Below are 13,060 nucleotides of genomic sequence, written 5' to 3'. Positions count from 1 at the left end.
GACAGGGTCTGCTCTCTCTGGGCTGCTTTTCTGGTCCCTCTGGATCTGGCACAGCTCTGCTTCCGAGCTTAGCTTGGGCCCCTGCTTTCTCCTTAGCTCAGCCCCACTCTGTCTGACCCAGGCAAATCCAGCTCACACGGAGGATGGGACCTCCCTGGCCTCCTGACTCTCTGATTAGCCTGCCCGCCCTGTCATTCAGGCTGACCTGGAGCATTGGCCTCTCCCCATCGTTTCTGGGGGCTGGCAGTCTCAGGGTCCTGATTCCCCATCGACCCTTCCCCCTTTTTAGTACTGGGAGCTAGCAACTAAAACACCCCCGCTGAATGTTACTAAGGGGGCAACAGTCCCCTTACATAAACCAAGACCTACCCATTAAGTCTGGGTAATTACCCTCTCACCACAAACAGTGGCAATTTAGCAGCCTGTCTGTGCATTGAGCTCCACCTTAACATCTGTAATGCTCAACACGGAGACAGCTTCTCCCGTATACATCTTCAGAACAGTTTTCATTGCCTTAAGTGGAAGATGCTGTTGCTTTTCTTTATACATGGTCTTGGAGACCAGCGAGACAGCTGCACCGGTGTCCAGTTCCATGCGTATAGGTTTGCCGTCCAACAACGGGGTTACCCAGTATTCATGTGAGCCCACTGCCAAAGACAAAACGTGGAGTGGCACTTCTTCTTGTGATGAGGTGTCTCCTTTGTCATCCTGGGTCTGCTCTCGGTTATGCAGATTTCCCTTTTTGGTCAGCCAGACCACAGGCCTCTTTTTCTTTTGTTTACAGGCACACTCAACGTGTCCCTTCTTGCCACAGTGTCGACACACCAGGTCCTTACACCAGCATTCTGATGCCTGGTGACCACAGCGGTAACATTCCTGACTCTGCACAGTTTTGTGGGTAGATTCTTGTGACACTTTATGCACCCTAGGGGATGCACCGATGTATTGCGCCTCCTTTGTAGCCAGTTCCATGGAGACCACAATATCAACAGCCTTCTGTAAGGTAAGTTGAGCCTCTGTCAATAGGCGCTTCCATATAGCTTCACTGTGCAGGCCACACACTAACCGGTCACACAGGGAGTCATTTAATATCTCCTTAAATTCACAGTGATCTGCAAGCTTTTTCAAAGTTCCTACAAATTGTACAACTGTTTCATCTTCTTTTTGGTCTCTTTTGTGGAACCTATAGCTTTCAGCAATGACCAGTGGTTTTGGATTAAAATGGGACCCCAGGATTTCCACAATGTCACTGTAAGATTTGGTCTCGGGCTTAACAGGATGCAGTAAGCTGCATAGCAGGGAGTAGGTCTTAGTCCCTACAACACTTAAGAATATTGGCACCTTCTTCTCTTCTGTAATGTCATTTGCAATAACAAAAAGCTCAAAACGCTCAGTATATACGTGCCATTGCACTATAGTCTCCCCAAAAGGTTCCAGCGGGTCTGTAAGTGTAGCCATGGTTTTAGTTTCAGTTTGCACACTCAGTGCAAACAAGTCAGTTCTCAGCCCCTTCCAACAGCAAAAAGGTGGGTTTTTTTGGTGGTTTTTGGTTTCGTTTTTGTTGTTGTTGTTGTTTTTTGGTACTTTGACTTCTACTTCCTTCTGTTGCTGGGGCAGCACAGACATCCCGTCCTCGTTGCCACGTTGTTATATTCTGGGAGGCAACAGTTTTAGAAAGAAATCACTTGAGACACGAGAGCTGAAAACCTTAAAAGCAGCCATCTATTGCCACACACTGAACTAAACAAAAAGCAGCCAAAGCTGCCTGGGCTATCCCCTTATAATCTACCTCAGTTGCCATAGCAACAACAAAATTCTATTACCATGACAACCAAATACACAACACTACTGAGATCCACAACTGGAATCTATAGACACAAACATGAGGCTCTGTACCTGGGGAGGACACTATGCAGGATGAGCCCCAGTTACTAGGGAGTTATAAGTAGGTACATTATTGCACCTGCACACTGGGTCCAACGCTCCTGTTTTACTTTCACTTGCTTCCTGTTTCAGCAGATGAATGACGTCTCGATTGGGAGACTGCAGTGTCAGGCAGTTATGGGGGTGAGAGCCTAGCCCCATTTCCTTCTCTGGAGACAGATTTTTCACCCCAAGTGTTCTGCTCCTCTAGACTGATGACAAATCTCCACCCAGTCAGCCCATGATAACCCCCACAGAAAACTACTTACTGTCAGCTTCACCTAATATTCAGCAGGAAGATTTTTTTTTTAAAAGGCCAAGGAAGGGGGAGCTAAACACACAACTCCCTTTGACTTGATTGGGTGCCTAGCTCCCCTTTGTGCCCGAGGTGACCTCGTGTTCTGCTAGACCTGACCCGTTCTTAGTGATTTATGTGGAAAATATGCACTAAATCAGCAGTTGCTGTTCATATCTAGCTGCAGAAGCCAATGAAGAGTTTCTGCCGCTGGCTCGAGGCTGAGAGGAATTTTAAGGGAGGTGACAGTGGCCTCATACATGCAAAAGGCTGTGGCTCAGAATGCAGAGTGGGTTTTTGTACAGGCTGTCTAATGTTTTCTAACGCTGTGCGATCCCAATAGGCACAATAGTAAGTAGCAATGTCACTGGAGGTTATTTTGTTTATAGTCAGGGTACAGGTAGACTGGTCAATCTTCTTTTCAGCATTAAACTTTCCTTTATCCGAGACTCTGTCAAATTCAGACTGCGTTGAGATGAACAGAATCCGTTCTGGAGCTGCACCGGGTCTCTGTCTGTACCAGTGTATAGGAGTCTTGCCAAAATCCTCCGATAGAGAAACACGGCAGTCAATTCGTATGGCTTTATTTCCTTCCCTGGTGATGGACAGTTGAGGCTGGGTCAGACGCACTTGTGAGGAGCCATCTGTGGAGAAACAAAGAAAAATTATCAACATAAAAATGAAATAATGTGAAGGCTCTGCAGCTGCTGCTATGTGACAATGTATGCGGAGAGCAGTGTGAATAGGGTGACCAGATTTCCTGATTTTTATGGGGACAGTCCTGATATTCAGGGCTTTGTCTTATATTGGTGCCTGTTAACTCCCTCAACCCCGTCCCAATTTTTCACACTTGCTAGCTTGTCACCCTAAGTGCGAGCAACACACTTACAGGAGCAAACCATAGCCAGAACTAAAGTCTCTAACAGCAACATTCTTGCTGCTCTTGTTAGAACTCCAGCCAGGGAATGTAAATGATGGTCTTAAATGGGGAGAGACATGTAGATGGGGAGAGGAAGTGACTCATTTAGGTAACCTCCAGTTAAGTGGTACTGGCTGTATTAGATTTATTGCAAGCTGAGATAGTTACTGCTGCTCAGTATGACAACTTTGACCTTGGGTGAGCGTCAACCCTAGCACTGGAATGAAACAGATTCCTCGGGTGTGTTTCAGGATCAGTGTTGATTATTATTACTGTTGTTTATTACTTATATTACAGAAGCAACCTGAGATACTGTGCTGGATCTGGGTCCCGGGGAGAAAACAAAGAGGTAAAGACCTGCCTCATGCTGCTGACAGCCTAAAGAAAGGAGTGACCTCTCAAGCTTCAGTAGTTGCGGGTATTGAGGTTCTGTGCACTCCCCCTTTCTTTTCCTTTTCAACATAAACATCAGCATATCTGATCAAGGAATAATGCTCTCAGCATGAAAAAGGCAACTAATAGAACTTTTTCAAGCAGTGATGAAAATAGATCACTAAGGGTCTGATGCCAAGTCCATTGAAGTCATTGGGAAGTTCTTTAGTTGATTTCAATGAGCTCTGGAATAAGCCCCAATTCCTAGGGAGAACTTACTTAGGAATTTTTCATCCTCTCTTAACTCAGACTCTCCTCAAGTTTATAGATCTAATAGCATTGTTGTCAAGGAAAAGAAATCAGGAATCTCTTAAATAAACACATTGTGCTTCCACTGAATTTCACTCTTGCGTCATCCAAACTCAGAGTTGCCTCAAGGATTAACTTTTTGTTTTCACCTAAATCAATAGATTCCCATTGTTTCATTAGAGGTTTCGTATGCTGTTTGTGAATTCTGTTGCTATATATACCCTGTCTGTGAGTTTCCCTTTGGGTATCTGTTGGTGTCTATTTCCCCCCTCTGCACAAGAGTATGTAACTTTATTGGGTGACCTTCATCTCTGTGCAGAGAGCCAAAACAAGGTCCTTACACAGTTTTAACCCCACTTAAGACCTATTTTGAGGGTTATAGTGAGAAGTAAGTGCTGTATAAGCCTTGTCCTTGCCCCTCTACAAAGAGCTGATTAATCTTTACAATAAACTATTGTGAGAACTCCTTAAAATCTGGAACATTTTGAATATACTTTGAACACTATCCAAAGAAACATAGCAACAAATATACCATATTTCAAAAGCATAGTGATTAAGTATATAGATGGAGTGCTACAGCACTGTCCCTGCTTTTTGGGGCTGGGATGGGGGGCGGAGGGGGAAATATACCTTTTCCCCCATCAACACACTTATAACCTTTCTTTGAACAGACCTAGCTGGGGAAAGGGAGTTAGGGCCAGATCCCTAAGGGAATTTAGGAGCCTGAACTTGGTCATCTGGAGAAACTTGGTCTGAATTCCAAGGATTTAAAAATCATAGTTTGTACACAGGCAGCCATTTTCTAATCATGAGACCAGGAATGATCTCACAAAGAGGGCTGTACTGGATGTGGATGAATGCGGACGTTTAAATGAGACTGAAAGCCTCCCACTGGAATTCTTGATGATGATGAGAATTATCTGAGCCGTGCCTTGTTAATTAAGGGTTAACTTACCTCTGACTCTTATGGGGATGTACAAGGGAGAGGAAGGTTTTGAGTAAGTTGACCCACATTAATAATCCCATTGACTGAAGTGGATTCATTCAGGATAGATGGTGGTTTTCAGAATCAATTCCTCAGGTAGTCTGATAATGCTCCATCTTCCTCTAGCTCAGTTATATTCAAACAAGAACATTCAATTTATAGTAATTCATTTGCTGTGCACTTATTTTCATACACATTTATATCCTGTTAAATGGCCTTGTGATAGAAATCTATAGGGTTCTCTGATTTTAATTTTACCAGATAGTTTATATGGAAACATGCAGTTCTAAGATGGAAACACTGTAATAACTGCTATAAATATACAATATTCCTGATCAAACAATCTTGCCTCTGAAGAATCAACATCATCCCTCTTCTTGGCATCTGGAGAGAGCCCCTTTACAGATGTTGTAGTGCCTCTGTGAAAGGGTGAGTGAAAGTCTCCAGGGAGTGTGTTGTGGATGTCGGGGGGCCTGATCCAAAGCTCATTGAAGTGGCTGGGAGTTCTTCGACTGACTTCACTGGGCTCTGGATGAAACTTGAAAAGGCCTGTCCTGTAAGGTGACGAGCACCTGCATCTCCCATTACAGGCAACAGGAACTCACAAGGCCAGGGCCTTATGGCTTTAAATCCCACCAACAGTAAAATGAAAATCCCATTCCTAATAGTAGAATGTGGGGAAAGATTCTTCTGAATGTACTTTTGTTGTTGTTGTTGCTCACAGAAAAGCTCCTTGCAATAATGGTGAAGTAATTGGAATCCAAACCTGCTAGATGTTTAAACAGCAATTTGTTGGTTTCCTGTCTTGATGATGAAGCAGCTGAAAGGTGACACATCCTGTTTTTTTAAAAGGATGTTTGTGTTCTGGGGAGGGAGGAAGGGGGGGTGGGAATTTGCTGTATAAACTTTTTATTCTCAAGACATTTTGTAGCTTCACAAAATAAGGTGTTAATAGTTCAATATGAATTCAGTTGAAATTTTTGGGTCATTTTCTCCCTTCACCATTTGCTCCATGTTACAGAAAGGAGCACATTCTGAAAAAGGTAGACTTGAGAAATCTCAGCTGCTAATGCCCAGGTCCATGTTCCAGGGCTTGCTACAGCCCTTTGAAAATTCTTTTTTGAGGAACACAGTGGGATAACTTTGCATGAGGACTGGGTCATAACTTTTTAAAATATATATTATATAATTACCGTTCAGAGAATCATAGAATATCAGGATTGGAAGGGACCTCAGGAGGTCATCTAGTCCAACCCCCTGCTCAAAGCAGGACCAATCCCCAACTAAAACCGTTATAGTGTTGAAGAGACCAGGAGGAAAACAGTTACCCGACTCAAGTATGCAATCTTATTATGACTTGATTGAAATCTCCAATGGAAAGGTGCTCTATCCTGCCAGATAGTGAGCTACTTCTAAAAGGTAGTGGGTGCTCTCATCATCATCTGTAGGCACTAATGAGAGATGAGAGACCTCAGCACTTCCAGGGTTACGTAGTACTTTACAGGTTAAGCTCTGTCTGAGGAAGGTGTTCAGTTTATTTTTAATAGTTCTGACTTAGGTACAGAATTCAAAGTGCTTTAATTAATCTTTAATGCAAGAAAAAAGAAATGCCAAACATCTTCTTTGCTAATGCAGAGGATGGCATGAACAATACACTTACAAAACTTGCATATGATTCAAAACTGAGTTGAGTTGTAGATGCTAGTGAGGAGACATAAAATATGGAAAACTTAAAATATCAAGAAAACTTACTGACATTGATCTCAATCAGGCTTGGAATCCTCTCCCAAAGGAGATGATGGAAGCCCCATTTTGGAGACCTTTGAAATTAGACTCGACAAAACACTAGAAAATACTTTGTAGGGAATAGTTCTGCATTGGCAGGAAGATGGATTGGATGCTGTAATAGGCCTTTTCCATTTCAAACCGCTATGATTTGATGAACTTTAACCACATAGTAATGAATTCTTTGGAAATAAATATGTAAGTACCACACTTCTGTAAATGTCCCAGGTTTGTGATTTGTTGTGGACCAAATGGTTTCCTTAACATTGATATTAACAGGAGCCCCACACATCCATCAACACTACAATAACTAGTTTCATTTGCTCATTTGTAATGATGATGAAAAGTTCTCAGTCAAAGCTGATTGACGGTGAAATGAGCTATCAGAGGACATAAGTGTGAACCAAAACCTATCCATTCTCAGGAGCGGCTGGAATTCCTGGAACCTAGGATATGGTATTCCATTTCCACTCTGCTGTAATGGACATGGCTAGAGAGAGGTACTGCATTACACTGATCCCTAACTCCCACAACTCCCATTCCTAGCAGGGCACAACTAAATGCGCTAAGGTGTAGTGGGAGCAAAACAAGCCACTAGCTGACCCCAGCAGTATGGAGGCACAGAGATGGCATCCAGCCACCTTTGTCACCAAGCTCAGTCTTGCACCGAGTGCAGTGCAGATGAATGTGAGCATCGGGCCCTTTTCCATGGGATGAAGCCCCCCACGATTTCCTGTGCCCTTCTCACATTTACAATGAAGAGCTTGTAAGCTATAAATTTTGCTGCTGTTTTTGTCTTAACTCCTCGAGCATGGCACACGTGCACTCAGAGGAGCCAAGTTAGTTATTTTGTGTTTGGCCACTGAAACTGAGTAGAAAACTCCTGTATTCTGTGTACACTACAGCTCCAGCCGTGGAGATGTGCTGAAAATTCCCAGTGGAGTTGCAAACTGCTGTTTGTTCCAACCAAGAAAATGTCTTTCCCTCATCTTCCCTATTCACTTTACCCTCCCCCCTCCAAGTCTCTCCCCAAGTACTTATTGTGCCCACGCCATTCTCCCCCATTCTCCCACTCCCCAGTGTCTCTGGTCACCCATTGCTTTGTGAAGTCAAATGGGTAGTGACTGCTCAATCACTTGTTCTGCCTTTAGAGATGGAGCCAGTACTGGCAGGCAGTCACTGGATGTCAGCTTTACCTAGCGGGTGGCACAAACTCCCACTTCCCTGGCTCAGGCAAATCCCTACACAACTTGGGCTGGCCGAACGGGAGTTCACGCTGGCTGTGGTTTGTGGGACTGAGGCTCTGCCTGTTGTGTAGGCTGGTGTGCCTGGGCCAGGGGCAGGGCTCAGCCTGCTCTGCTGCAGCAGTAACATGAGAGTTGAGGCCCACACACAGAGCTGTGGTGGTTTTTGTGCAGGGTTGCAGGAAGCTTGTGGCACTGTGTAAAATCCCATGTGGCACAGTAATAGCGGCCGCTGTCTGTCTCTTCCAGCTTGTGCACCAACAAGTTAGAGATGCTTTGTCTCCCATAGGCTGAGAATTTCTCACCAGAGAAGCCTGCCTCTAGCTTTAACTCCGACCCAGAGAGAGTGAGGTACAGCAGCCTGTGTGGAGCCTCTCCAGCTGGGGCTCGGTACCAGTGGATGTAGGTAGAGTCCGATCCACCAAACACCTTGCAAGTGAATTTGGCAGAGCTGCCTTGAAGTGGCTGCTTTGTGACTGAGATCTGCTCCTGCTCCAGGTGAATGGCGCACAGAACAGCTGGAAGGCAAAAAAGAGAGAAAGCAGCCATGAGGAGACAGCACCTAGACATTTCCCTCTTCCAAGAGCAGTAATACGTACATGGCCTTGCCACCTGTAAGTTCTTGAGGAAGGTACATGGGATTGATTATCCATTGCCTTGCACCTTGTATAGCCATTTATGTTTCTATAATTGTGAGGGGGAAATGGGTAAAGCCTCTATCTCTAGTGTGAATGAACAATCAATTTCCGTTTACATGTGGGCAAAGGTGGTGTGAACAATTACACAAGGTACAGGGCAGTGAAGAATCAGACCCTGTATCTGTGAGCATCCAGGATTAATCTGTCATCCAGGATTATGATTTCCCCATTTCAGTACACCAGTTTTATTTCAGTGCAATGCCATTGGCTTTATTGGTACTGTACTAGCATCAAGTTATTACACTGGAGTCGAGATTCAGGCCCATGTTGGGTTTTTTTTTTTGTTAACAATAAATACAGAATAAAATCACTAACTACAGTTAATGTGTCCAGTAAACTTACCAGGGAAGAGGCAAGCAACGAGGGCTTGCAGACATCCCACCATGTCTCCTTAACTTGCTGCACCTTTTCAGGAAGGAGAGTTATCAATGTTAATGGTGCTCAATTTGGTCAAAAGAAAAATACTGTTACCCAGTCCTGACTGAAGAAAGCAAGAAATGAGAATATTGCTGCTGTTCTTACTGTACTGGCTGGTTTCCTGTTGGGTTGGGGGTGGAGGGAAGAGGGGGTGAGTGTGTGTGTGTAAGAGAGAGAGAGCGAGCCACTAACCATTTTAGCTTCTTAGGTCCAGATCCTAATGCAGTGATTAGGATGATTTCAATGGAAGTTAGGTGACTAAATACCGCTGAGAATTTCAGCCTTAGTGCATTCTCCTTCCAGGAAAGGGAAGATCCATATAGTGAATTGTAGTGCACTTTCCCACTCTCCCAATGCTCTGTGGTTAAGGCACTGAACTAGGATACAGAAGGTCTGAACTCAATTCACAGCAACGCCACAAATGCCATGTATGCCCACACGCAAGTTACCAAGAGCCTGATTTTCAGAGGTGCAGAGTACTCACTTGTTCTGTCGAGTTCTGCTGGAGGGAGAAGTGCTCAGCTCTTCTTGAAAATCTAGCCCATAGTTCTCTTTTTACAGCTGGAGGACAGGAGATTATCGTTTCTTTTTATGTCTTGTCTATTTAGACTATAACCTCTTTGAGGCAGGGACCATCCCTCACTGTGGTCTACAGCATCTAGCACAGTGGGACTCGGGACCCCTCTCTTTCAGTTGGGGCCTGTAGGCCCTAAATCATGAAAATAATAATTTTATTATTATAATGGAAATCAAAGGCCCTAATCTGTCTTTGGAGTTCCGAGAATTAAACCCAGGAATCCTGAGTTTCAGTATTTCTCTTCTTTCAGCAAATACCTGTAACGTGTATATCATCTCCCTTTAGTGTCTGATCCACATAGAGGATAACAGCCTAGTAGTGATACCAGTTACTCTGTTAGTAGAAGTGACAGAGGTCTATGAATGGAACCTCTATTTTTGCTTCTGTTTTTTTAAATTAGGACACTGTATAAAAAAAGACTACTTTAATAGACTATTAAGGTTGCAAAATCAAGCACTCAGAAGTTAGCAAATGCCAGACTTAATGTTGCCCAGGCAACCTTAATTTGGTCCCCTTATGTATATGTGTTACGATACAGTCTTTAATTTTATGATCACACACTTTTTCTTCCGCTGGACTCCTGTTTCATTTTGTGCACAGGGTGGTTGGTGCTCTGGGGTTGAATCAGGGTTGTGTACTGGAGGAGGCTGTTGTATGTAGGACCCTGGACTCATTTGCTGCAGAATTTGGAAGGTGTCTGGTGGATGAGGAAGGGGCTTGCAGGAAAGGGAAGGCTGGTCTCATGATAAAGGCAGTTGGGTGTCAACAGGGATAATTGGATTCTATCCCTGCCTGTGCCTCAGTTCCTGTGTGATGCTGGGCAAGTCACTTAAAGCAAAATATTCACAGCTGGACACACATTATGTGCGCCTCCTTTTCTGGGTGGCCTCCTGGGACCTGATTTGCAGAATTCTGAGCGCTCATGACTGCAACTGAAGTTGGCTGGAGCAGTGCTTTGAACATATCAAGTGCTATGAAAATTTGAAGTACAGTGGAAAATCAGGCAGTAGATGTCTCAGGTTGAGCACCCAAAATTAGTGGACACTTTTGACAATTTTGGCCATAATCCTTCTGTGCCTCAGTTCCCCACAGTAAAATGGGGTTAATAACACCATTTAATCTCACAGGGCTGTTGTGAAAAGAAATTCATTAATGTTTAAGTACCCAGATAGTACAGTGACCGCACCATAGAAATGCCCATGTTTGGATGGTCTGCATTAAATAAGGCTTCAGGCCACATAATGGATGTAGAGGATAAAGAGAAATTCTGAATAACTACTGATTCACTGAATGAGGTAGGGATCCTATCCAAAAATAGCAAGTGATCATGTAAGTAAAGACCCTATCATAATACCAGGAAGAGGCAAGCATATATTTCATATCACCCACATGCAACCTAGTTTTACTTTCACGTCCTTCCTGTTTTGGGGTGAATATTGTAAAGCCTGGGGGCAGGTCTACACTACCGCTTAAGTCAAACACACCCGAGCGACGTAAGTTAGAAAAAGCCACCCTCCGAGCGACGCAACTTACAGCAACCAAAATGCTGTCCACACCAGCGCTAGGTCAGCAGGAAATGCTCTACCTCCGACATCGCTTTCGCCTCTTGCAGAGGTGGAGTAATTATGCCAAGAGGAGAGCTCTCTCCCTTTGGCACAGAGCGTCTTCACCAGACGCACTCTAGCGGCGCAGGTGCATCAGAGCATCTGCACTTATGTAGTGCCTCTAGTGTAGACTAGCCCTCAGATCTTAGCCTCAGTCTAGGGCTTTTATAAACAAATATGCTGTTCTACCAGCCAACACTCATTTGCACAAACAGTTATACGTATGCAATGTTTTGCTGCCATAGGTGACTGTCTGCTCTCCAGAGATGGTTGACTATCCAGATGCTTAAAGTTAAGCATGTGTGTAAGTGTCTGAAAAATCCCCTCCAAAATTTGTTTTGGCTCAACCTAAAATAAAATCTATTTTGATTATTCTCCCCAAAATGAAAAACTGAAATATTTTCATTTCAGATCGAATGAAACATTTTGTTCTCACCAAAACATTTTTTTGTTTGTTTTGTGTTTCATTATGTTTTATTTTGGGGAGGGTTATACCTTTTAGGTGTTTTTTTTTAAATGGTAAAATAAGTCTCTGACTAAATTTCAAAACAAAATGTTTCAGAATGAAAAGTCAAAGTGTTTCATTTTGAAAATGTTGAAATTTCAACTTTAAAAAAATCATTTTTTTTCAGCAAAACTATTGGTAAATTCAACCCAAATTTGCAAATAGTTTTGGTCAAACTGAAATTGCATTTTTGAGGGGGAATAAACTATTTGTCAAAACAACTTTGGTCAGCTCTGAATTGTGTCGTGGTGATTTGTAACAAAATATAGTTCAAAACTGCAGTTCTGTGGTGTTGTTCTTCCTGTCATATTGCAGAAACCAGTTAGGAGTTTCTGCAGCTGGTTCCAAGTTGAGAGGAAGGACAAGGGATGTGTCTGGTTTCATACACTTGGCTCAGAGTGCAGAGTGGGTTTTTGTACAGGCTGTCTATGGCTTTCTAGTTCTGTGCGATCCCAGACGGCACAATAATAGGTAGCAGCATCCTCTCGGGTTAGTTGGTGTACTGTGAACTTAGAGGTGGACGCAGAAACATAATTATCAGCTTTAAACTTTTTTCTGTCAAAGCCTGTATCCATAGTAACTGATTCTGATCTAATATACAGAATCCTCTTTGGAGCTTCCCCAGGGGTCTGTCGATACCAGTGTATATAATCACTGTTAAAATTAAAACTTTTGCCAGAAATTTTACACCACATATATGCACTTTCAGTTACCGCTCTGGTGACAGACAATGGAGTTTGTATCAGAGTTATTTGCGAATATCCACCTAAAAAGAAAAAGGAGAAATGATATTATAAACCTGAAGCCGAAGGAATTTGGAACGTGTCTGGAAGCTGAAGGAATGTGTACATGTGGGAAAGAACAGAATGGAAAAATGACTTACAAGACCATGTTGAAGTCGCAATAAGAACCTGCAGCAGTAACATTCTCACTGGTTGGGTTGAACTTGAAACAGAGGACTCTGAAGTAACCCCTCATTTGGAGAGACAGGGAGAGAGGTGCACGTGGGGAGAGGAAATGGGTTGTTTAAGCCCAATGATAGCTCTCCTGGCTGCAGATGTGGGGGTAAGTTTTCAGAAGAGTCAAACTATGTATGTAGTCAGGTGGTCAGAAGCTAAAATCCCAGGAGGGGGAGGGGGCTGAAGTCTCATCTGTTTCCATAAACCAACTGGAGGGGTAAAAATGTTTGCAAATCAAGGATTGTGTCCTCCAGGTAATGCAGCCACACATACTAAAGCAGAAGTGAACGCAAGTACAGTAAAACTTGTGTAGTTGTTGAAAATCAGATGGGATTCTATGCAATCTGTCAGGTGTTTTATTTTTGGTTTGTTTTGCAGGCACAGGAATTTAAATTTGACCACTTTTGGATGGGCACATTAGAGCAGTGTCCGGGGGCTGGGGCCTGGAGCAGGGGCCGGGTCAGGGGC

The 13,060-nt window shown here is 43.6% G+C and overlaps 1 protein-coding gene and 1 gene segment (V, D, J or C); both read right to left on the bottom strand.

Moving 5' to 3' along the window:
* Nucleotides 1-248: 248 nt before the first annotated feature.
* On the bottom strand, nt 249-3,569 carry LOC119565355. The gene is made up of 2 exons (XM_037890030.2): nt 3,108-3,569; nt 249-2,862 (listed from the first exon to the last, which is right to left on the bottom strand). Exon 2 carries the CDS (start codon nt 1,624-1,626, stop codon nt 415-417), a length of 1,212 nt encoding a protein of 403 aa, XP_037745958.1. The 5' UTR covers nt 1,627-2,862; nt 3,108-3,569; the 3' UTR covers nt 249-414.
* Nucleotides 3,570-11,947: 8,378 nt separating this feature from the next.
* Nucleotides 11,948-12,677, bottom strand: LOC119565363. The segment is given in 2 exon segments: nt 11,948-12,399; nt 12,517-12,677. Coding segments are annotated over 2 exon segments (429 nt in total).
* Nucleotides 12,678-13,060: the final 383 nt, after the last annotated feature.

The sequence above is a fragment of the Chelonia mydas genome, chromosome 2 (genome assembly GCF_015237465.2).
Source record: "Chelonia mydas isolate rCheMyd1 chromosome 2, rCheMyd1.pri.v2, whole genome shotgun sequence".
Lineage (NCBI taxonomy): Eukaryota > Metazoa > Chordata > Testudines > Cheloniidae > Chelonia > Chelonia mydas.
Note: the sequence above shows the minus strand (reverse complement) of the source record. Positions and strands in the feature narration are given on the sequence as shown.